At 38.0% G+C, this 24188-nt stretch overlaps 4 protein-coding genes and 1 pseudogene across 4 annotated transcripts; 2 read left to right on the top strand and 3 right to left on the bottom strand.

Moving 5' to 3' along the window:
- Positions 1–3981: 3981 nt before the first annotated feature.
- On the bottom strand, positions 3982–8271 carry LOC123475382. The gene has a single exon (XM_045177991.1). It carries the CDS (start codon positions 8269–8271, stop codon positions 3982–3984), a length of 4290 nt encoding a protein of 1429 aa, XP_045033926.1.
- A 290-nt stretch (positions 8272–8561) lies between these two features.
- LOC116935156 lies at positions 8562–9436 on the top strand. The gene is made up of 2 exons (XM_032942517.2): positions 8562–9092; positions 9162–9436. Exons 1-2 carry the CDS (start codon positions 8639–8641, stop codon positions 9434–9436), a joined length of 729 nt encoding a protein of 242 aa, XP_032798408.1. The 5' UTR covers positions 8562–8638.
- Positions 9437–12113: 2677 nt separating this feature from the next.
- LOC116935155 lies at positions 12114–12810 on the bottom strand (annotated as a pseudogene).
- Positions 12811–14582: 1772 nt separating this feature from the next.
- Positions 14583–15860, bottom strand: LOC123475278. Its single transcript, XM_045177825.1, has 6 exons — positions 15774–15860; positions 15622–15713; positions 15339–15567; positions 15083–15265; positions 14901–15020; positions 14583–14714 (listed from the first exon to the last, which is right to left on the bottom strand). The coding sequence occupies exons 1-6, from the start codon at positions 15784–15786 to the stop codon at positions 14608–14610; spliced, it is 744 nt and encodes a 247-aa protein (XP_045033760.1). The 5' UTR covers positions 15787–15860; the 3' UTR covers positions 14583–14607.
- A 35-nt stretch (positions 15861–15895) lies between these two features.
- LOC116935277 (histone-lysine N-methyltransferase, H3 lysine-79 specific) lies at positions 15896–17502 on the top strand. Its single transcript, XM_045177990.1, has 8 exons — positions 15896–15931; positions 16139–16463; positions 16541–16716; positions 16779–16865; positions 16923–17003; positions 17063–17143; positions 17202–17271; positions 17483–17502. Exons 1-8 carry the CDS (start codon positions 15896–15898, stop codon positions 17500–17502), a joined length of 876 nt encoding a protein of 291 aa, XP_045033925.1.
- The last annotated feature ends 6686 nt before the right edge of the window (positions 17503–24188 follow it).

The raw sequence follows: 24188 nt of genomic DNA, 5'->3' as shown, positions 1-24188 counted from the left end.
TGAACAAAGTGGGAAAGTATACTATCGACTAATATTCATCAAAAACACAATACCCAACCAGGAATATTATTTGAGCTTTTCAGAATGAAACACAATTCTAATGTTTTCTAAGTAAGGTCTGTATATATTATAAGCTGCTATCAGGTTTACTCATCAAAGACCAAGAATTCTTTCATGTTATGTTTTTAAGGCCGCAACCATCATTTAGCGATCGGCCCCATTTAGCCAAAATCGGATTAACTGCCCCGCCCCGCCCCGGTAAAGGTCAATCGGGGCTGAATCGGGGACCACTTCGTCAGCCGGGGCGGGGCAAAAATCGAGGTTATCCCGCTTGCCCCAACGCCATATGCAAAAATGGCGCCTAAATTCAAACTACGAAGCTGGGTCGGGTTTTTATCGGGGTAACCGGAGGAAACCCCCCGATTTCCCTCATAATAATCGATTTCGACTCGATCGATTATGTTTTTACGTCGATTGATTGATTGCAATCGGGTTTGCATTTCCGATTAGGCACCTCGATACAACCCCGATTAAAGATCGGAGTTCAAAAATTTTCACCCTGAACCCCAAACGCCCCGCCCTGAGCCCATAATTTTGAAACCTGACTGGCAAAAATGCACCCCGATAAGGGTTGGGGTCGATCCCTTCCATCATGCATTCTTTCTTATCTGGGTCAATCCGCGCGCATTTGACAAATTCCATACGCGACCAAATTTTCGGTGTTCTGTCGAATAACGAAAAACTTGATTCGTTTTGTAAACGAATACGAATAAGCAGTACAAACGAATAAGAATAACGAATATAATAATCGAATAACAAATAACGAATAAATTTTCTAATGAAATATATCGAATTTAATAATCGAATAACAAATAACGAATAAATTTTCTAATGAAATATATCGAATATAAATGGAATTTAGGCGATTACAGAGGAAAATATTTGTACTAAACAGCAATCGAAATAAGATTTTTTGCCGAACAACAAAAAATTCTTTACTCGAAATAGAGCAGTAAAAATCCTGCGTTGCGCGTTTTCCACAAATGCGAAAATCTCATTTGTGTTCAAGTTGGTCTGCTGCGGCTGCAGCGTCTTATGGGGAAACCATCTTCTTCACGTTAAAAATTAAGTTTTCATAACTATAATTTAGATTTCCCCCTTTTTTTCCTAGCAGTGGGTACCCTATTCATCTTTTCATTTCCCAATTTTTTTTTCTAGCCCCAGTTCTATCTACTTAATTTTTTTTATATTTTTGTTTGTAAGTTGCTCGTCTCTTTTAGCCGAAGAATTTCATTTGCTGCCAGAAATTCGTCTGCTACAAGGGGATGAACAACAAAAAATTCACAAACAATAGTTAAATAAAAATAAACCAGATAGAACTAGGGCTAGAAAAAAAATTGGGAAATGAAAAAATGAATAGCAGGTTTCTTCCTAGCAGGGTACCCACTGCTAGGAAGAAAAGGGGGAAAATCTTAATTATATTAATGAAAACTTATTTTTTAACATGAAGAAGTTGGTTTCTCCATAAGACGCTGCATTCGCAGCAGACCAACTTCGACACAAATGAGATTTTCGCATTTGTGGAGAACGTGCAACGTAGGATGTTTTACTGCTCTATTGTATTCGAAATGATAGAAATTGGAGTTTTACATAATTGGAATACGAGCTTTACCCCTGGTAGCAAACTCCCATCCAGCGTCCATCCTATGGCCGTCGCGATCTCCTAAATAGATCCGTCCCGTCCATGACGCAAATCGGACATCCTATGGATGACATCTTTACGACGGCAATAAGCCATCTTTATCTGTACATCCCGGGGATTTACGTAAATGATCCGCAGGGGCATCCATTTCCGATTCGAAATCGGACGTTTATCGTCTGTCCTATGGAGACACGGATTTTACTTTTTATAAGACGTCCATGAAAATATATCCAATAGACGGACGAGGACGACAAGGACTTTGCAAAATTTTCCTTAACAAATCAGGCAACGTTGCCAATATTAAATTTTTCTTATCGCAATCGCTTACGGATAATTTGACTACTACTATAATCGCATTATATAAATAGATTATTGAAAATCCACACCGATTTATAAATTATTTATTAAACACGAAGGTGGGCCTCATTTACACCTATGACATGAGAAGGGGTGTTACAAAATATTTTCCGTTTTTAGGTTGTGTCATCAGAAATCCAATCGCTTTACAAGCAATCCGATCTACAGAAATTAATTCACATTCAGCACGTAATTCAAATACCACAAGTTCTTGCAAATCTTTGGAAGAAATTGGAGAAAGATAAAGATGTTCATATTGCACATATTTTTGCACAAGGATCGAAATTTGACCGTTCAAAGTTTTAAGAATGTTTTTTGATCAAAGTTACATTTCCGTTTTTCAAAAAAATACCGTGATTTGGACGTTTCGAACCGTTTTTCCAATTTTGTAGCTTCATAAAGTTATACTCATAACCTTTGAAATTAGAATGAGTTGGTCCGTTGGTATGTAAATCTGAATACACAATCTCTGTTGACATAGGCGCAGCGAAACCGTCAATCACAATATCTTCAATCTCCTTTATACGCCTGACCACTTGTGCCAATCGATTCGCACTAGTCCTTAATAAATTTTTTATTGACGGAAGCTTGTTTTTATTGGAGCATAAACAAACTCCTACAGTTGGCGGTTGCATAACCCTACTATGATTCCCTACCCTACACTTTGTATTATCAGACGACCCTAGGATTATATCATTGTCATACCAGAGTGTCTACCGACTGTCTCACTTTTCCTTTGGATTCCCTATGGTAACGTAATGCATATCTTTACCTGTATTATCTCTGATGTTTAATATGCATGTATTCTAATACAAGTGTGATTGTTATCTTCCAATAACCGCTGTAGCAATTATTGTCATAACAGGTTATGGGCCCAGATTACACTGGAGGTTATACAGTTAATCAATCCAACTTCAATCAATTATGGCAGCCCAGTCCAACAATGCCTTTAAAGATGTTGGACATCTTGTCAAATTTAATGGAGAATATTATAGTGACTATCGTTGCGAATTCTAGGCCATGATGGAGCAACTCGACTTAAAAAACATGCTTGATGCCAACACAACAACAGGAGAGCAAATAGAAGCACGACCAGCTAAGGTAAATTAAAAACCCTCGTGGGTTGTTTCAAGTATTTCAATTTGAATAGTGATCTCATGCTACTCATATATTTTGTTGTTGAGACCGTTACACAAATTGCTTGGTGTGAACACACTCAAACCCATTTTTAGAATTGCATAAGGCCCTTACATAGTTTGCTTGGTGTCTACACACTCAAACTCATTGTCCAGAATTAAACTTTACATAGTTTGCTTGGTGTTCACACACTCAAACTCATGTTCAAAATTTGCATAGAGTACTCACATCGTTTGCATGGTGTTAACACACTCAAACTTATAGTGAAGACTATATACCCTGAATTTTTATACACTCTAAGCCTAGTTTTTTTTTCCTTCTCTGTCAAACAGGTTATCTTTTCTTTTTCTCATCTATCTGTTGTAAGGTCAAGTGCGTGTATGAGACTGGTGTATTGGGGCTCTGCATAGCGGGGATATGCTCGCTCTAGGTGGGACGACATCTAGCGGTCAGCACTAGATTCTACAATATCTCCCCCTCGCACACTGATTACACACAAATGAACGACAAGAACTAACATGCCGAGCAAGAGAGTAAACACAATGAAATGAACAATGAGGAAAACACGATATGATATGAACAATGGGCCGAAAACCAGAGAACAAACACAATGAAATGAATAATGAGATAAGACACGACATGACATGAACTATGGGACGAGACGCAGGAAGAAACAAAAATTGAGAATTAGACGACGACTTCCATGAGGGTAAGTATGGCAAAACAGCCAAAAGTGTCACTAGCAAAGCAGCCAGGACAACAAACACGGAATCGCACACAGACAATTAAGACGGCTTGAGATAAGGGCGACCAGAGCGAGTCGATCCCGGACGATGAGGCGCGACGGCCAGCGGACTTGAAGCTGTCAGGGGTGACTGGGCAGCGGGCAGCTGGACGGTGGCACGCTGGTCGGTTGAGACGGGTGCCGCACGTGGCCTTGCAGGGGTTGCCGGGCCGGGCGCCGGGTTGACAAAGACCGGCGGAGGCTGTGGCATCATTGACGGTTGACCCAGGGCTACCGGAAGCCGCTGGGCAACTGGAACATTCACAGCGCGGGCAGGCGGACCAGGCGGAGACCAAGACAGGGCCGGTAGCAGATGATTAGCAGGGGCGGGGCGATAACCGCGAACAGCAGACGGTATTACATCAGCATCACCACTCTGTTGAACCACTGCCAATCCTGCCGACGGCGAGTTGTCAAGATTTATGTCGCGGCGCGTCCGACGAAAAGCTCGCCCGTCTGCCAACCGAACGACATATGAGTCAGGTTCGCTGCAAACAGCTTCTACGGCACCTGGTAGCCACAACCCAGAGATGAACGCCCGTACACGTTGACCGATAATGAGCGCCGACCCACGAACATCCGGACGACCGCCGTGATTAAAACAAGCCGTAGCCTGACGACGCTGGAGCTGGCCGTGAACGAACTTGGCAGGTACAAACTGTGGAACCAGGCGATCTTGCAAAAACGGCAAGCTGCCACGAAGGTGGCGTCCCTGCAATAACACTGCTGGAGACGGCAGCTCCGATGATATTGGAGTCGATCGAATGGCCGCCAAGGCCTCCCATAGTGACCGGCCATCCGTGAACATTTTTAAGAGCGTCTTTTTCACTGTCTGTATGTGGCGCTCCACCAGACCATTGGACTGCGCGTAGGTTGGGCTGGACGTCACTGACCGAACTGAACGGCCCTCGCAGAACTCTCGAAACTCGGCGCAATCAAACTGAGAGCCATTGTCTGACATGACGATTTCGGGAACGCCAAAGTCACTAAATATGCGTTCCATTTCGGCGACTACGGACGACGACGATAAACTGCGCAACGGCACGCATGCTGGCCACTTGCTATATGCGTCAACAACCAGGAGGTAGTTAACGCCACCATGCAGAAAAATGTCAGCCGACACCCACTGAAAGGCATGCACCGGCAACGGCACAGGACGAAGAGGCTGCGCTGGGTTTCGATGGCGATGCGTTTGGCAGGTCGAACAGCTGGCCACCATGTTGCGAATTTGCTCGTCACACCCGGGCCAATAAACGGCCGACTTTGCCCGTAAGATGCACTTCACCTCTCCAAAATGGCCGTCGTGTATTCCAGCCAATACTTCCTGCCGAAGCGAAATCGGAACCACCAACCGGCTGCCATTGAGTAGCAGACCATCAGCTTCAGACAAGTGGTGGCGTACTTGCCAGAACGGTTTTACAGCCACCGGACACTGGGCCTTGTGATCAGGCCATCCACGCCGAAGGACTTCTTTCAGGAGACGGAGAGTTGGGTCTGCCGTCGTTGCTGCAGCAAACTTGACACGAGTTGCATCATGAGGAATTATCAGGTCAAGAACAGCGTGAACCTGCTCCTCACAGTCTTGAGTGACGTCATCGGTAAAAAGGCGGGGCGACGGAGCCCGACTAAGCGTGTCGGCGATAAACAGCTCCTTGCCCGGCTTGTAGACGAGCTTGAAATCAAATCGTTGGAGTTGCAGACGCATCCGCTGGATTCTCGGGGAACAACACGCAATGGGCTTCTCCAGGAGGCCAACCAACGGCTTGTGATCGGTTTCAACCACCACCATTTGGCCATAGACGTACTGCCGGAAGCGCATGAGTCCAAACTGGACCGCCAACAGCTCCTTTTTGATCTGAAAGTACCGTTTTTGAGTAACGGTTAACGACGTTGACGAGTACGCGATCGGCTGGTTATTTTGAAGCAACACTGCACCGATGCCGACGGGAGACGCATCGACTGATACGACCAAGGGCAGCGAGTGGTCCAACAGTCGTAGCACTGGAAGAGACGACAATGCACTTTTAAGCTGACCAAGGGCCATCTTCTGGGGCTCTTCCCACACCCACGCTGCGTCTGCTTTGAGTAAGTCACGTAAGGGTCGTGTCAGACCCGCGAGATTTTGGCAGAACTTGTCCAGGTATGTCACCATGCCCAGGAGACGGACGAGATCAGCCGGACAAGTTGGATCAGGCATTTCCACAATTGCCGAAACTTTGAGGGGGTCCGGCTTTAAAATTCCCTGGCCAATGACATGGCCTAGCCACGGGAGCTCCTGGAGGAAGAATTTGCACTTTTTTAACTGAAGCTTCAAGTCATGGAGACGGCAACGTACAAACACTTGACGAAGGTTGGCGAGAAGTTCCTCCTCCGTTTCACCCGTTACAAGGAAATCATCAAAATAGATGAGTACACCGGGCAGTTCTCCAAACAAGTCGTTCATCGTCTGAAGATAAATTTCTGGGGCTGACTTCAGCCCAAACGGCAGCCGGAGGAAGCGATAACGGCCTTTCGGAGTGGCCATTGTGCACAAATAGGACGCTGCATCAGACAAAGGAATCTGATAGAAACCAGACGCAGCATCAAGGCTGCAGAAATATCGAGCCTTACCCAACTTGCTGAACAGCTGCTCAATGGTGGGGATGGCAAAATGTTGACGTTGAATAGCCTTGTTGAGCTCAAACGGGTCCAGACAAATACAGACATCACCGTCCGGTTTTCCCACCACCATCATGCGGCTGACCCACTCAGTTGGCTCTTGCACGGGGGTGAGGATTTTGTCGTTGACCATTTCGTCCAACTTCTTGAAAACGCGATCCTCCAGCCGGAAAGGAAGTCGACTGGCTGCACACACAACAGGATCCACGCGATTAGCACCTGACAGCAGTCTAATGTCATGTTCTATAGGTAATTTACCTAATCCTTCGAAGACGTCCATAAACTCCACGACTATTGGCGGCAGCGGAGCGTCTACTGGCGACTGAACAGCATCGACTCTTCGAATCAAGTTCAGCTTGTCGCAAGACGGGAGTCCTAGAAGGGGTGGCTGGCCAGGCTCGTCAACCACGACAAAGTCGATGACAAACAAAGCGCCTCTGTGAACCACCTTGGCTGTGTGCAATCCGAGCACGCGTAAGAGGCCATCTTGTGAACGATAACTGCGAACAATGGGCCCAGGGCGAAGACAGCGGCGTGTTTTGGGCAGCCGAGCAAACGACTCATACGGCAGAATGTTGCATGTGGCGCCCGAATCAAGCTTGAAGTTAATTTTAACGCCATCTACTGTCACGTCTTGGTGCCACTCAGATTCACTACCAGACGACGTTAGGGCATGAGAGACGTAGTAACTTTCTTCAAATGACCGCGGGAGGGCCATCGCCGTGCCGCCACGTTCGACCTCACCAATCCAGCGCGTCTCCTCCTCCACAGCATGAACTTTGGGCGCGGGGTTTGGTGCTGGACGTGCTGACATCTGGCGGGACTTGGGTGGATTCGGACAGCAACTGGATATATGGCCGACCACGTTGCAATTATAACACGTAAAATTGGTGACTCGACACTGATATTTTCGATGAGGCCGGCCGCAATCTTTACACTTGGGATACTGCTGGGCTGCGTGTTGATTAGCGGACGGCTGCTGTTCATGCTGAGCTCTGAACGACGATTCCGGCTTTCTCTCGACCTTCCGGCCACCCGGTCGGCTCTGAACGGCGTGCGCGGCTTCAGCTGTCGATGACGTGGTGATGTGACTGAGCTGGGCTTTAGATGACTCACACGCACGCACAATTTCACACGCGGTGGGGAGCAGCAAATCCTTTTCATACAGCAGCTTTTCACGGACGTAAGGATCAGCCACACCGAGTACTATTTGGTCCCGTAAGACTGAATCAACACCAGCACCATAGCCACACGAGTTCACTAGACCACGAAGATCAATTAGCCACGAATCAAAAGATTCACCAGGGAGTTGATGACGACGCAGGAATTTAAAACGCTCGAAAACTTCACTGCGTCGGGGCTCAAAATGGGCAGTGAACTTGTCTAACACCGGCGTAATTTTTCTGGCATCGGAGGCTGGATTGAACACAAAAGTATCGTAAATTTTGAGGCCCTCACTGCCAAGAAGAGTGATGAGCACGCCCACCATCTGCTCTTCATCCACGTTAAGGCCGCCATTTGCATTTGTAGCCACTAAGTACCACGTAAACTGTTTACGCCACAGACCCCACTGGGCCGCCAAATCACTGGCCCCGAAAGAAAAAGGTTCAGGAGCCCTCAACGAAGACGACATTTCAAGAAAACGGTGCAATGCAACGAGATGTACGCGATAAAGACAGATACAGTTCAACAACGCGCAGGATGCGTTCGATGAAGACGGATGCAGTTCAATACTCACAAACCACGCGGTTACGACTCAACACCGTCGAGTTGTGAGAGCACACTTCTGACACCATGTTGTAAGGTCAAGTGCGTGTATGAGACTGGTGTATTGGGGCTCTGCATAGCGGGGATATGCTCGCTCTAGGTGGGACGACATCTAGCGGTCAGCACTAGATTCTACAATACTATCTTCTCAGACTCTGGTGAATGGAATTGTTACCAACCAAGCTACAATTGACCGATGGAAGAAAAGAGACGTAACATGTAGAAACTACATAATGGCTACCAAAGAACCCAGTCAAAAGAAAAACATTTATGGTTTGGCAACTGGAAGAGAAATGTGGCTAAAAATCGAGACTCAGTATGCATCCAACGCGGCCGATCTCGAAGCCAACTGCCTGACAAGCTTATATAACTTCAAGCATGATCCTAGGAAAGACATTATGTGTCACATCAATGGAGTCCTGGCTTTTACCAACAAGCTACGTGAAATTGGGAAGCCCATGGCAGAACTACACATCATCAACATCATTACATCTTCCCTTCCTGAGTCTTACGCCAGAGCACGGTCAAACTGGACACTGGTACCTGAAGCTGAACGAAAAGTTAACAACCTAACAAGTAAACTGAAGGCAGAAGAGACCATCATTGCCAGCTACCTAAAACCTGCTAAAGAAGACTTGGCCCTCCATGCTTCAGAGCAGCAGACTGACCAAAATGAAAGAATCGCAAGTATTTCTGTACATATTTTTATCCTCTTGAACGTCAGTTATACCTAACAATGAAATTTGTCTATCACAGATAAACCGGGACCATCGTTTTATCCCGTCGACAACCGTTCCGATGGTGGAAGGTACCTCCATAAAACAAAGAGAAGCAGGATCAACAAATTTCGTGGAGGAAGAGGAGCTTTCAAAGGATCTTCTGGTCCTCCCGAACTCAGAGAAGGTGAACAAGAATACGAATTCCTATTCTGTGAAGTTGACACACACAAAACGAGAGACTGCAGAAACATGACCAGAGCGAAAAAGGCAAGAAATGAGACCAAAACACAAACTAAAAATCAAAATTTTTGAAAGAAATAAACTGTGTTTTTGAAGTATTTTCTCAACCCCACTTATTTTTTTCTCTCTCTCTCTCTTTTCTTCAAAACCCCTCTGGAGTTTCCAAAGAGGCATTTCGACTGCCTCTGGTGTGAGGATTACACTCATAAGACCATCGACTGTATTGAAATGAAACGGGTGAAAACAGAGGAAACTAGTGAACATGGGAACAATCATAATGCTGATGCATCTTATCCTGCATTTGAAAATTTCCAAAACCGAAGCCCGCTAGACTGGTTTGCAGAATAGGGTGCGTCTCGACACATGACACACAACAAAGCACTGCTACGAAATTTCCAACCAATCACACAAGGTGCATGGACTGTTACCAGCATCAAGAACACAATACTTCCTGTTCACGGAATGGGCGAGTTTCATTTAACCACACAGATTGAAGGCGTTGAGCACATACAAATATTGCAAGGCGTGATGTAAAAATGGATGTAAAAATCATGACAATGAAAATCGTTGCCGATAGTGAACTAGAGTTCGCTCCTCATCCGTTAAGGTCTCATTTTAATCGGCGGTTTATCTTATACCACCCCAATAAATGATTCCCGGGAGCTAGTTTTACTTTTCAAGTTATTTCATGAAATATAAACCCAATTTTCCCCAAATTTTCTTACTACACGTTCTAGTTTCCGCCACTGGATTGCCACTGTTGGATATATGTAACCAATATAACAGAACGCCACAGCACTCACTGCGGGTGTGGCGGAAACTAGAACGTGTAGTAAGAAAATTTGGGGAAAATTGGGTTTATATTTCATGAAATAACTTGAAAAGTAAAACTAGCTCCCGGGAATCATTTATTGGGGTGGTAAAGGATAAACCGCCGATTCAAATGAGACCTTAACGGATGAGGAGCGAACAACTATCGGCAACGATTTTCGTTGTCATGATTTTTACATAAGAGCCGTGTAAAACACGGACGCGTTTTTAAGGGGGAAAAAAAGGAGGTGACCAGCTAAAAGTGGCTGTGAATTTCACACTTTTAAGGTTATGTAAACAAAATTTATCCTGAATATAAATGAGGGAATAACTAACAAAGTTCATTTTTTCAAATTTCTATTTTCTTGTATTTTAATAGTTTTAATCGAATCACAAAAATACGCATATTTTAAAAATTAAAATAAGTACACTAAATATTAATATTTTTCGGGAGCTTTTTAACAGGGCATAGATCAAAGGGATATAAACACAGCTCATGTAAAAAACAACTTATTACAATTTGTTTGGGGTTCAACATACACTTTTTGCTAGCCCGACCGGACTAAATGACCTGTGCCAGCTGCGGATCAAGAGAAAAACGGTTTACAACTTGATTTACTTCCACAGTTCTTTGTATTTTTGCTTCTGGAACCGGATACAAATAAAAACAATTATTAAAATAAATTAAAATGATACAATTTGATAAAATTTCTTTTAGGAAAAATGAAATATTGAAAAGTGAGATCTTCTTAGTCTTCTTATTTTGTTTCTTCTTAGTTTGTTTCTTCTTAGTTTACTTCTTCCCTTTGCCTTTATTGGAGACGGACGAACTAGTCGAGTTTTAAATGTTGAATACTGCGGATCTGTTGCATCCACTGGTTCCGGCAACCGGGGAATCCGACAGACTTGGAACACACGACTGAACGACGTTTAAAGTGTCTTCAGCGCGCAGGACTCGACGTTTTGACTTGAAAATCCAATCTTGGGAAGCCTTTTCAATGTCAGGTTCGTTGACATCTGCGTACCTTATGTTTGCCTTTACCGTTCCTGCAAATTAGAAAAGGAATGGAATTTTTAGTTAGTTAGAAAGTGGAATTAGTAGTAAATTAATTAATTGAAAAGTAATGGGACTAAATGGCAGTCACTTACTAACAACGAGAGAGAAGCAATTTGATCCTTTTACGGCTATTTTCTTCTTATCTCTTCCTATCCACGACAACTCGTAGCCAAATTTTTCCGTCACAAGGGCTGCCCACATACGGCGGACGAAGTCAACAAGGTCACTGCCACCCAATGTCGAATATTTTGAAACCTAAACAAAGAAGAACAAAAGGAAATTAACAGCTAATCTTTAAATAAAAAATTGGATAAACATAATTTTCACAAACACAGTGAAGGGAACTGGACTAAAAAAAACCATTGAAACCTACCAGTTTGATGCAATTGCGTTTGTCCATCAAAAGATCCTCCAGCATCTGCCAGCTGTCACAGTCGTCAACAGGCAACTTCATAACTTCTCGAAGCCCAGGTAGCACAGCCCATCTCCTGTATGTCCATTGGATATCTGAACATCTGATTTCCATCCAGGTCAAAAATGACATAATTTAGACGTTGATTCGAGATATCTCTTGGAGGGACCATTCTTGGATGTCCAATGAACGTAAATCTTAGATGAAAAAAGATAGGTATCTATATCATAGAATTACGTCCTATAGATATCGTCTGGATATAAAGTTTGACCACCTAATTTTTTCATTGTGAAGGCAATCTTTTATGTGCTCTAGAAAATTATTCATAACAAAAATTCAAAAAAAATATGTCATTTTTCTCCATCAATTTCAATGTTGAATATAAGAGGAAAGAAATGTAACGTTTCACCAAGTAAAATGTATTTTTTAATAACTCATAGTTCTAACATGTATTATATCGAAAGAAAAGTTTAATACATGTTCACTTCGTTTCTTATCGAAAGAACAGCAAATTTGTCTTCGTCAGAACATTTCATTGGAGTTTTCGCAGCTTGAAATTTTATAAATGAAAGTGGAAGACCCAAAAGACAAGTAGACAAATCGTTTTCACTCACAACAACTTCTCCTACAATTCTGGAAGGCGCCGGATAAACAAACAAGTCATTGTATGTCGAATATTTACTGCCGATGACGGCAACTTGGCCGTCGTGGTCTTGAACAAAGTTTTTCATGAAAAAGACAGACATATCGTTCAAAATTACACAGTTATCAGGCACTTTTGTTCTCAATGTGAAGTAACCGAATTTTACTCTACGATATTGCTTTCCAAATAAAAATGGCACTAACGGTCCCTTACGATGCTCACCAAAGAGAAGAATGGTTTGTTCGGGATGTTTGTTCTTCTCTCCATGTTTAATTATTTGAATCTCACTTAAACGTTTTACTACTGTAGGGAGTGGCTTTGAACTCTTTTTACATGACGTTTTTAATGTCTGCAAAAAGTTTTCAAAGGGATAACATGTTATTGTGTCAATTGAACCGTAAGTTGTGGCTTCTTGAGCTAAATGAGTTAAAACAGTGAACATTAAAAGAGACGAAGTTCTTGCCATACAACGTTTTGGATTGATGTACAAATAGTTTGAGAATCTTGTCAGCGTAGGAAATCATTTCTGGCAGTCCACTCAAGTCAGGGTCTGACAAGATTCTCGTACCGTAATGAAATAATAAAAAATGTTGGTACAATTGTATGGGAAGAATGGTTTTCAAAATAACTGGCCCCAAGAAAAGCCTAAATTGTCTTAGCTCGGTTAATTTAAAACGATCCAATTCAACGACCCCCTCAATTTACGACAAAATATTGTGGGCGTGAAGTTCGAAATGGAACACATCAAGCGATCCAAGTTACAAAAGAGTTCCTTGGATAATTTTACTCTTTCAAATTTACCCTTCGCTCATGCCAACATTAACTTTTTCATCACACCTAGGTAGCATAGATGCATAGAATCTAAAAGAATATTAAAAACCATATCCAAGTTTAGATCCTCTAACATGGACCGTCCTTTGTGGTGTTCAGCTTGACGGCGAATTCTGAAGGAATGGTTGTTACGAAGACGGGCGTTAGATGTTGGAAATGTTACACGGCCCTTTTTGGAATTGGGGTTCTTTGCGTACTTTCCTTTGGTCTCACACTTCGGACAACTAAAGTAAGCAGTATGGCCTTTGACGGAAGTTAGGAAGGAACGAGCAGGGGCATCACATAAAATGGCTGATATTTTGAAAGGAATCCGGAAACTTTTCCGTTCAAAATAACCCCGTTTGTCTCTAGAAATTTAACTTCCCTTACAAAATCTTCCAGGAATAAATTTCAATCAAATGGCTTACTAGTCCCATCGAAGATGCCAATCACAAAAGGCTTCGCCCCATCAATGTTTCTTAACAATCCCAAAATAGGCCAGAACTGACTTCGTGAACTTTTGTAGAGTGGGATGCCGTCAACATTTACACACAATTCTATACACAATGGAATTTGTTGAGGGGAAAGAGAGCTTAGAAATTCGAACAGATATTTTATCAAACCAAAATGAAAGTAATGCCCCGGAGGCATTGCTTTTAATATTACTTTACGCTGAGTTTTTAATAGCGTTCGGTAGTCACGTGGAAAGAAAGATAAATCCAAATGGATACGAATACATTTCAACAACTTCCCCACATGAACCCTTTGAAAATTTGATTCCACAACCCATTGGCCCAGAGTTCGACAGAAATCGTCCTGTTTTTTCTTCATTTCATCTTCCAGACCATTTTCACTTTCACTGCTGGACCAATCACTGTTTTTAAACAAATTTTCGTTGGAACCATAGCAAGAGTTCTGTGAATCACTAGCGTACATCGATAAGTACGAATCAACGTCACTTTCTTCCAACGTATGCTCACAAACTTAAGACACAGGTTTGTCTGGATTTTTCCGAAAGTAACAGAAGAAGGGTTGTCTTAAGAAAACAAATGTTTTTAATTTTTTTATGATTTTAGAACTAACATGGTTGTTGCATTGAACAATTGATTTTATCACGCTTAATTCGAGGTGTTTTCAGTTGCAGGACAGTATCATATATATATCATAAATCCTATATCTTAAAACAAAGCTTTGTCTTATGTTAAAAACTTAGTAATTTCATTTATTTTTCTTTTTATTCAAGGAAAAGTAATTATAAATTGTTGGTTTTATTACTTTGTTTCATTTTTATCGATTTAAATTCATTTTTTGTAACTTAGTTTGCGAAAAAGAGCGAAGCGAGGCTATTGAAGCTACATTTTCTTAAGACTTAGCTTTGTCTTATGTTTATTGAAAAATTTAAGTTGATTAACTAATTCTTTTTTTCAAGTTAAGTTAATTTAAAATATTAGTTTTTTTTATTAATTTTATTTTCATAGATTTATAATTAAGTTTGTATTTTTTACGTTTATTTAATAATCATCAGAGTCACTAGAATGTGTTTCAGTCTCCTCATCAGAAAATTCAAATTTTGTGTAAGAATTGTCAGTTTCCTCATCAGAAGTTTCAAATTCAAATTCTGTTCCAGAATTTGAATTAGTTTCACGTACGAAATTCGAAAAATCTTTGTTACAATTCAAATTAAATATTTTTAGAGAAAGTTGTAATTTCAGACGCTCAATTTCGGAATGGGTCATGACTGCTTTTCCTTTACAAAATGTTTCGTCCGCTTCCTCAGAATGTGTTAATTGTTTTAACGATGATCGCTTGTCAGTCAAGAATCGAATGTAGTTTATCATTTTGATCTTAGATAGTTCAACTTCCTCCTTTGCTCTTTGCAAAAGAATCCAACAATCAACAACATGATATTTATCGGCATACGAAACTGTCGAAAATATGGATTTAATAATTTGTATAAGTGGTAGATTATGCTAATTTTTCGTTTACGTTTTGGAAAGTTAGTGTCGTTTTCATTTATGACTGCTTCCCAAGGAAAAATACCTTGATTGAAATCCTCGTAAGAGATTGGTAGGTCTTTATCCTTTGATTTTAAAAGGTCAATTGTCTGTAAAACTTTTTTCATAGTTTCAATTAAAATTCGCCTAAACTTTGTCCGAGCCTTCGAATTTTCTGTAAGGTTAAAAGTTTTTTTCTGAAGATAAAACATTCCAGTTTACTTGAAAAATTATTAATATAAAATAACCTGCTTCTTTAGAGATTTTTATGCGAACCGTTTTCAGCTGAACATAAAATCCTTCCAGCATTCTTCTTAATTTATCAACCGGAGTAGTCTTTGTTCTTCGTTGGTCAATGATTTCTATAGCCTTTCTGTCCAGCTCCTTGTGAATCAATGGGAGATCACCATTTTCAAGGTTGTATGACTGTAACAATTCTTCAACTTTTGTTACGCCTTTTCTGATTTCCTTCCTAGCCTACAAATCAAGGTGGTGCTGTAAATACTTGCTTGCATTGTAAAAGTTACTCACTCTCTGTAATTTGTTGCGTAAGAGGAATGGCATGTTCTGAATTTTATTCCAGTTCCAATAGAGGATGGCTAATGTTAGAAAATCCGCTCTGTCTTCAGATTGCATTATTTAAGTTTAATATTGTTAAAGGATAACAGTTTAAGATGTCTTACTAATTTTTGACATATGCTTGAGAACATTAGCATAAAGATACAGTTTTGAGAATACTTGCTCGTGCTCCTCTCCTCCGGTTAATCCAAGTCCTTTTGTCCATCGGGGATTCCAAAGCCCCGTTATGCCGAGTACTGCGGTGAACCGCAAAAACGAAAAAGTAAAACTTCTTTTGAAATTTTTATGTTTTCAATTTTTTTGTTTCAAATTTTATAGAATTCGATAGATCTTTTCAAGAGCTATCCATTTCTATAACATTTATGACGTTTACACCTATAACTAAGTCGCAAATAATTTTTTTGATTTTTGCTTAGTTTTTGTGGGAGTGTATTTGTATACTAATGAACTATATTTATACGTCGTATAGGAGTCTTACAAAGGGAAAAAAGAGGTACCTCAAAGAAACAAGCCATGGTCGGTTCTTGAGTGGCAAAACCATTGGAATTCCCTTGACCAAAGACAACAGGAAATTCTAGATCGCAAGAAATCTCACTGCCATTTAAGTATTGGTTCGAAGATTAATGAGATGGCTGCGAATTACAATGCCTCAGTAATTTGCTTAATCCGTTACCCCAATGGAACTCAACACACCAAGTATGTGTTAGTAAGCGGAGGTGGAATTAAATATTCCAAATCAAGAGACGGTGTTCTAACTGAACAACTCTGGCATCGATATTGGAACAAAAAACAAAGTTAGTAGTTAGTTATATAATTTAGCAGTTAGTATTAAAGATATCTATTATTTACAATTTTAAATTATGTTTTTCAGAGAAACGACAACAGTTATGTGAGGAGAATGGCCTGTGGCTTGAGAGAGCCAGTAAAAGAAAAAGAAAAGAGAGAACAGTGGAAAGGACAGAGAAAGAGAAAAGTATGCAATCAGATTTAGAGAGACTAGAGAAAGAAGAAGACGAGGAAGTATGGGACAATCGAAAGGGGAAACAGGTAAAAAATATCTTCAAAATATACACACAAATATTTAAAGATTTTTATGTTATTTACATTAGAGGAAGAAAGAAAGACAATTTGATAATGAGAGCGTAGAAAGTGAAGAAGAATACAATGAAAGATTGGACAGCGGAATAGAGAATCAGGTAATAAATAGATACAATATATACACATAAGTTTACTATAATTTAAATTTACAATAGAACATAGGAAAATCACACAACGAGACAGTAGAAAGCGAAGAAGAAAATGACGAAAGATTGGAAAGGGGGATATGGAATCAGGTAGGAAGTATATAAAAACAAAAAAAAACAAGTTTAAAAAGATTTTTTTAACAAAGAAGACAATAGGACAAACACGTAATGAGAGCGTAGAGAGCGATGAAGAAAATGATGAAAGATTAGACAGGGGAATATGGAATCAGGTAGGAAGTATATACAAACTAAAAAAACAAGTTTAAAAACATTTTTTTAACAAAAAAGACAACAGGCGACAATGGGAATAATGAGAGAATAGAGAGCGATGAAGAAAACGATGTAAGTTTGGACTGGGGTATATGGAATCATAATAAGATTTATATGCAAAACAAAAAAACAAGTTTAAAAAAATTTCTTTTTACAAAAAAGAAAATAGGACAAACAGGTAATGTAGAAAGTGAAGAAGAATGCGACGGAAGATGGGACAAAGGAATAGGGAGCCAGGTAAAAAAATATAGACAAAATATACAAACAAGTTTTAAAAAATTTTATTTGCAATAAAACAGAAAATAAGACAATCAGATAACGAGAGCGTACGAAGCGAAGAAGAAAACTTTGAAATATGGGGGGGGGGATGGGGGAACAGGTAACAAATATATACAAAATAGAATTCAAATTTCAAAGATTGTTTTTTACAACATAACAAGGTACAAAGCAAACAGACAATGACACTTTAGAAAACGAAGAAGAAGACGAGGAAGAAAGGAGCAAAGGCATGGGAAAACAGGTAACAAATATATACAAAATAAACATACAAGTTATAAACATTGTTATTTACAACAGAAAAAAGAAGGAAAGGAATCAGAAAATGAAATAGTACAAAACGAAGAAGAAGACGAGGAAGGATGGGACAAAGAAATGAAAAAACGGGTAACAAATATATACCAGAATATACATACTACTTTGAAACATTCTTTTTTATAATAGAAAGAGGAAAGAAGGCATCCGTCGACTGAGGCTTCCGAGGCCAGCGAGACGGCTGCTGCTGAGGCTGAATCGTATGAAATCACGGTCAAAGCGAATCGATCATTCGTGGACAGAATCGGGGCGGTTACGCGTTCAAAATTGGCAATTGAAAATAGAGGTACTATTATTCACATAAACTACACAGAATGGAAATAACGATAAACAATTTTTGTAGATCCTAAATTGGGTACAATTGCCTCGTGTAAAAATAAACCGTCTGTCGTCATCTATTGCTCACCAGGAAAAAGAACAGAAACAGGAAGAGGAGAAGGAAGAGGAGCAGGAGAGAGGAACAGGAAGAGGATCAGGAAGAGGATCAGTATCAGGTTCAGGAACAGGTTTAGGAACAGGAACATGTACAGGAAGAGGAAGAGGAGAGAGGAGAGGAGAGGGAGAGAGAGGGAGAGGGAGAGGGAGAGGGAGAGGGAGAGGGGAGAGGAGAGGAGAGGAACAGAACAGGAACAGGAACAGGAATAGACAGGAACAGAAGACAGGAGAACAGGAACAGAGACAGACAGGAACAGGAACAGAACAGAACAGAACAGGAACAGGAACAGAACGAACGGGAACAAGACGAGTAGAAAGACCACGAAAAGAAGAAAAACGTTTGTTGAAGCAGTAAAATTAACATTGTGCGTACTTTTTGTGTATGTTTAAAAATAACTGGCAGTAACCTAGTCCTTATTTTGATATTAATCCGGTCAGGCAAGAGGAATACAACGAATTCAGAAGCAGAAGATTTTTGTATTTTAAAATTTTGATTAAAAAAATAATACGTCTTCTTCGGCAGTAATCTGGGTTACCGACGGACGAATTATTTATAATTCTGGACTTATCGACAAATATATTTATTCTTAAGAGACAGCTTTGTCTTAGGGTTAGTTGTGCACCGTCATTTTTAAAAAGGTTGGTTCATCTTTGAAAGAAAATGTATTTGTAAAAATTTTTTTACATTCTACGAACCACAAAATTTCACATCATTGCTCAGCATAGTTAGTAAGTCCTTCAAGGTCATTAATACTGGAACATTTAATTTCAATTCGTTTGTAAATAGTTCATATGCAACCGCTAGATGACGAATTGGTAGAGGAATATTTTTGTTAAAGAAAATATATAGATGTAAAATCGACCATTCGTAGGTATGAATGAATTTAATTGGCTAATTAAATTTCCCGCACAATTTTTTTCATCTGGTTAAAATTTTAGTAAAATTCAGGGCGACCCGGTCGGATCTGGTTAAGTTCCAAAACTTGATCCTCAACACGCCCCGAATGCCCTTATCAAAACCCACCCAAATATAAAGTAAAATGGAACCAGTTTTTTAAAAATTAACTTTACTTGAACGATTATTAATGAAATCAACAATTTTGAAACATAAGAAAGAGCTATGTCTTAAGAAAATATATGGCCTATGAAAAGCCTCCGCTTAGGCGTAAATCGATAAAATTATTTACAGTTAAAATTTAAAATTATGGTAAGTGTGATGAAATCTCCTGTTCAATAAAGCAACCGTTTAAGGTCTATAATTATTTAAAAAATAAAATAATGTTTTCTTAAGACAACCCTTCTTCTGTTACTTTGAGAAAAACCAAGACAAACCTGTGTCTTAACTTTGTGAGCAAGTGTTGGTTATACCATGAGTTTTTAGTTCTATATGTAAACAGCATCAAATATACTTGTATTCAATGTGAATACACAGTTATACCATGAGTTTTTAGTTCTATATGTAAACAGCATCAAATATACTTGTATTCAATGTGAATACACTGTTATACCCATGAGTTTTTACTTCTATATGTAAACTGCATGGAATATACTTGTATTCAATGTGAATACACTGTTATACCATGAGTTTTTACTTCTATATGTAAACAGCATCGAATATACTTGTATTCAATGTGAATACACTGTTATACCATGAGTTTTTACTTCTATATGTAAACTGCATGGAATATACTTGTATTCAATGTGAATACACTGTTATACCATGAGTTTTTAGTTCTATATGTAAACAGCATCAAATATACTTGTATTCAATGTGAATACACTGTTATACCATGAGTTTTTACTTCTATATGTAAACTGCATGGAATATACTTGTATTCAATGTGAATACACTGTTATACCATGAGTTTTTTTTCTATATGTAAACTGCATGGAATATACTTGTATTCAATGTGAATACACTGTTATACCATGAGTTTTTACTTCTATATGTAAACTGCATGCAATTATACTTGTATTCAATGTGAATACACTGTTATACCATGAGTTTTTACTTCTATATGTAAACTGCATGGAATATACTTGTATTCAATGTGAATACACTGTTATACCATGAGTTTTTACTTCTATATGTAAACTGCATCAAATATACTTGTATTCAATGTGAATACACTGTTATACCATGAGTTTTTACTTCTATATGTAAACTGCATGGAATATACTTGTATTCAATGTGAATACACTGTTATACCATGAGTTTTTACTTCTATATGTAAACTGTCATGGAATATACTTGTATTCAATGTGAATACACTGTTATACCATGAGTTTTTACTTCTATATGTAAACTGCATGGAATATACTTGTATTCAATGTGAATACACTGTTATACCATGAGTTTTTACTTCTATATGTAAACTGCATGAAATATACTTGTATTCAATGTGAATACACTGTTATACCATGAGTTTTTAGTTTCTATATGTAAACAGCATCAAATATACTTGTATTCAATGTGAATACACTGTTATACCATGAGTTTTTACTTATATATGTAAACTGCATGGAATATACTTGTATTCAATGTGAATACACTGTTATACCATGAGTTTTTAGTTCTATATGTAAACAGCATCAAATATACTTGTATTCAATGTGAATACACTGTTATACCATGAGTTTTTACTTCTATATGTAAAACTGCATGGAATATACTTGTATTCAATGTGAATACACTGTTATACCATGAGTTTTTACTTTTATATGTAAACTGCATGGAATATACTTGTATTTAATGTGAATACACTGTTATACCATGAGTTTTTACTTCTATATGTAAACTGCATGAATTATACTTGTATTCAATGTGAATACACTGTTATACCATGAGTTTTTACTTCTATATGTAAACTGCATGGAAATATACTTGTATTCAATGTGAATACACTGTTATACCATGAGTTTTTACTTCTATATGTAAACTGCATCAAATATACTTGTATTCAATGTGAATACACTGTTATACCATGAGTTTTTAGTTCTATATGTAAACAGCATCAAATATACTTGTATTTCAATGTGAATACACTGTTATACCATGAGTTTTTACTTCTATATGTAAAACTGCATGGAATATACTTGTATTCAATGTGAATACACTGTTATACCATGAGTTTTTAGTTCTATATGTAAAACAGCATCAAATATACTTGTATTCAATGTGAATACACTGTTATACCATGAGTTTTTACTTTATATGTAAACTGCATGGAATATACTTGTATTCAATGTGAATACACTGTTATACCATGAGTTTTTACTTCTATATGTAAACTGCATGAAATATACTTGTATTCAATGTGAATACACTGTTATACCATGAGTTTTTACTTCTATATGTAAACAGCATCAAATATACTTGTATTCAATGTGAATACACTGTTATACCATGAGTTTTTATTCTATATGTAAACTGCATGGAATATACTTGTATTCAATGTGAATACACTGTTATACCATGAGTTTTTAGTTCTATATGTAAACAGCATGCAAATATACTTGTATTCAATGTGAATACACTGTTATACCATGAGTTTTTACTTCTATATGTAAACTGCATGGAATATACTTGTATTCAATGTGAATACACTGTTATACCATGAGTTTTTAGTTCTATATGTAAATCAGCATGGAATATACTTGTATTCAATGTGAATACACTGTTATACCATGAGTTTTTATTCTATATGTAAACAGCATGGAATATACTTGTATTCAATGTGAATACACTGTTATACCATGAGTTTTTACTTCTATATGTAAACTGCATGGAATATACTTGTATTCAATGTGAATACACTGTTATACTCATGAGTTTTTTACTACTATGTAAACTGCATGGAATATACTTGTATTCAATGTGAATACACTGTTATACCATGAGTTTTTACTTCTATATGTAAACAGCATGAAATATACTTGTATTCAATGTGAATACACTGTTATACCATGAGTTTTTACTTCTATATGTAAACTGCATGGAATATACTTGTATTCAATGTGAATACACTGTTATACCATGAGTTTTTAGTTCTATATGTAAACAGATCAGATTATACTTGTATTCAATGTGAATACACTGTTATACCATGAGTTTTTACTTCTATATGTAAACTGCATGGAATATACTTGTATTCAATGTGAATACACTGTTATACCCATGAGTTTTTACTTCTATATGTAAACTGCATGGAATATAACTTGTATTCAATGTGAATAACACTGTTATACCATGAGTTTTTACTTCTATATGTAAATGCAGGCATCAAATATACTTGTATTCAATGTGAATACACTGTTATACCATGAGTTTTTAGTTCTATATGTAAACAGCATGGAATATACTTGTATTCAATGTGAATACACTGTTATACCATGAGTTTTTACTTCTATATGTAAACTGCATGGAATATACTTGTATTCAATGTGAATACACTGTTATACCATGAGTTTTTAGTTCTATATGTAAACAGCATCAAATATACTTGTATTCAATGTGAATTACACTGTTATACCATGAGTTTTTACTTATATGTAAACTGCATGGAATATACTTTGTATTCAATGTGAATACACTGTTATACCATGAGTTTTTACTTCTATATGTAAACAGCATCAAATATACTTGTATTCAATGTGAATACACTGTTATACCATGAGTTTTATTCTTATATGTAAACTGCATGGAATATACTTGTATTCAATGTGAATACACTGTTAAACCATGAGTTTTTAGTTCTATATGTAAACAGCATCAAATATACTTGTATTCAATGTGAATACACTGTTATACCATGAGTTTTTACTTCTATATGTAAACCGCATGGAATATACTTGTATTTAATGTGAATACACTGTTATACCATGAGTTTTTAGTTCTATATGTAAACAGCATCAAATATACTTGTATTCAATGTGAATACACTGTTATACCATGAGTTTTTACTTATATATGTAAACTGCATGGAATATACTTGTATTCAATGTGAATACACTGTTATACCCATGAGTTTTTACTTCTATATGTAAACAGCATGGAATATACTTGTATTCAATGTGAATACACTGTTATACCATGAGTTTTTACTTCTATATGTAAACTGCATGGAATATACTTGTATTCAATGTGAATACACTGTTATACCATGAGTTTTTACTTCTATATAATAAACTGCATGGAATATACTTGTATTCAATGTGAATACACTGTTATACCATGAGTTTTTACTTCTATATGTAAACTGCATGGAATATACTTGTATTCAATGTGAATACACTGTTATACCATGAGTTTTTACTTCTATATGTAAACTGCATGAAATATACTTGTATTCAATGTGAATACACTGTTATACCATGAGTTTTTACTTCTATATGTAAACAGCATCAAATATACTTGTATTCAATGTGAATACACTGTTATACCATGAGTTTTTACTTCTATATGTAAACTGCATGGAATATACTTGTATTCAATGTGAATACACTGTTATACCATGAGTTTTTACTTCTATATGTAAACAGCATGAAATATACTTGTATTCAATGTGAATACACTGTTATACCATGAGTTTTTACTTCTATATGTAAACTGCATGGAATATACTTGTCATTCAATGTGAATACACCGTGTATACCATAAGATTTTTCTTCTATATGTAAACTGTCAGAATATACTTGTATATCAATGTGAATACACTGTTATACCATGAGTTTTTAGTTCTATGTATGTAAACAGCATCGAATATACTTGTATTCAATGTGAATACACTGTTATACCATGAGTTTTTACTTCTATATGTAAACTGCATGGAATATACTTGTATTCAATGTGAATACACTGTTATACCATGAGTTTTTGACTTCTATATGTAAACAGCATCGAATATACTTGTATTCAATGTGAATACACTGTTATACCATGAGTTTTTACTTTCTATATGTAACTGCATGGAACTCTCT

Source organism: Daphnia magna, linkage group LG8, assembly GCF_020631705.1.
Source record: "Daphnia magna isolate NIES linkage group LG8, ASM2063170v1.1, whole genome shotgun sequence".
In the NCBI taxonomy this organism is placed as follows: Eukaryota; Metazoa; Arthropoda; class Branchiopoda; order Diplostraca; family Daphniidae; genus Daphnia; species Daphnia magna.
This window is presented reverse-complemented; position numbering and strand designations above follow the sequence as displayed.

Excerpts from the sequence above, each read along its gene's own strand:
- LOC123475382 (XM_045177991.1), bottom strand. The coding sequence starts at position 8,271 with ATGTCGTCTTCGTTGAGGGCTCCTGAACCTTTTTCTTTCGGGGCCAGT.
- LOC116935156 (XM_032942517.2), top strand. The coding sequence starts at position 8,639 with ATGGCTACCAAAGAACCCAGTCAAAAGAAAAACATTTATGGTTTGGCA. Across the intron at positions 9,093-9,161 it reads CCAAAATGAAAGAATCGCAA|ATAAACCGGGACCATCGTTT; the intron begins GTATTTCTGTAC and ends TGTCTATCACAG.
- LOC116935277 (XM_045177990.1), top strand. The coding sequence starts at position 15,896 with ATGCCGAGTACTGCGGTGAACCGCAAAAACGAAAAA. Across the intron at positions 17,004-17,062 it reads AAAGGGGGATATGGAATCAG|ACAATAGGACAAACACGTAA; the intron begins GTAGGAAGTATA and ends TTAACAAAGAAG. Across the intron at positions 17,272-17,482 it reads CGATGTAAGTTTGGACTGGG|AAAATAAGACAATCAGATAA; the intron begins GTATATGGAATC and ends GCAATAAAACAG.
- LOC123475278 (XM_045177825.1), bottom strand. Across the intron at positions 15,266-15,338 it reads AAAAATCTCTAAAGAAGCAG|AAAATTCGAAGGCTCGGACA; the intron begins GTTATTTTATAT and ends TTAACCTTACAG. Across the intron at positions 14,715-14,900 it reads TCGATTCTTGACTGACAAGC|AATTTGAATTTGAAACTTCT; the intron begins GATCATCGTTAA and ends ATTCTGGAACAG.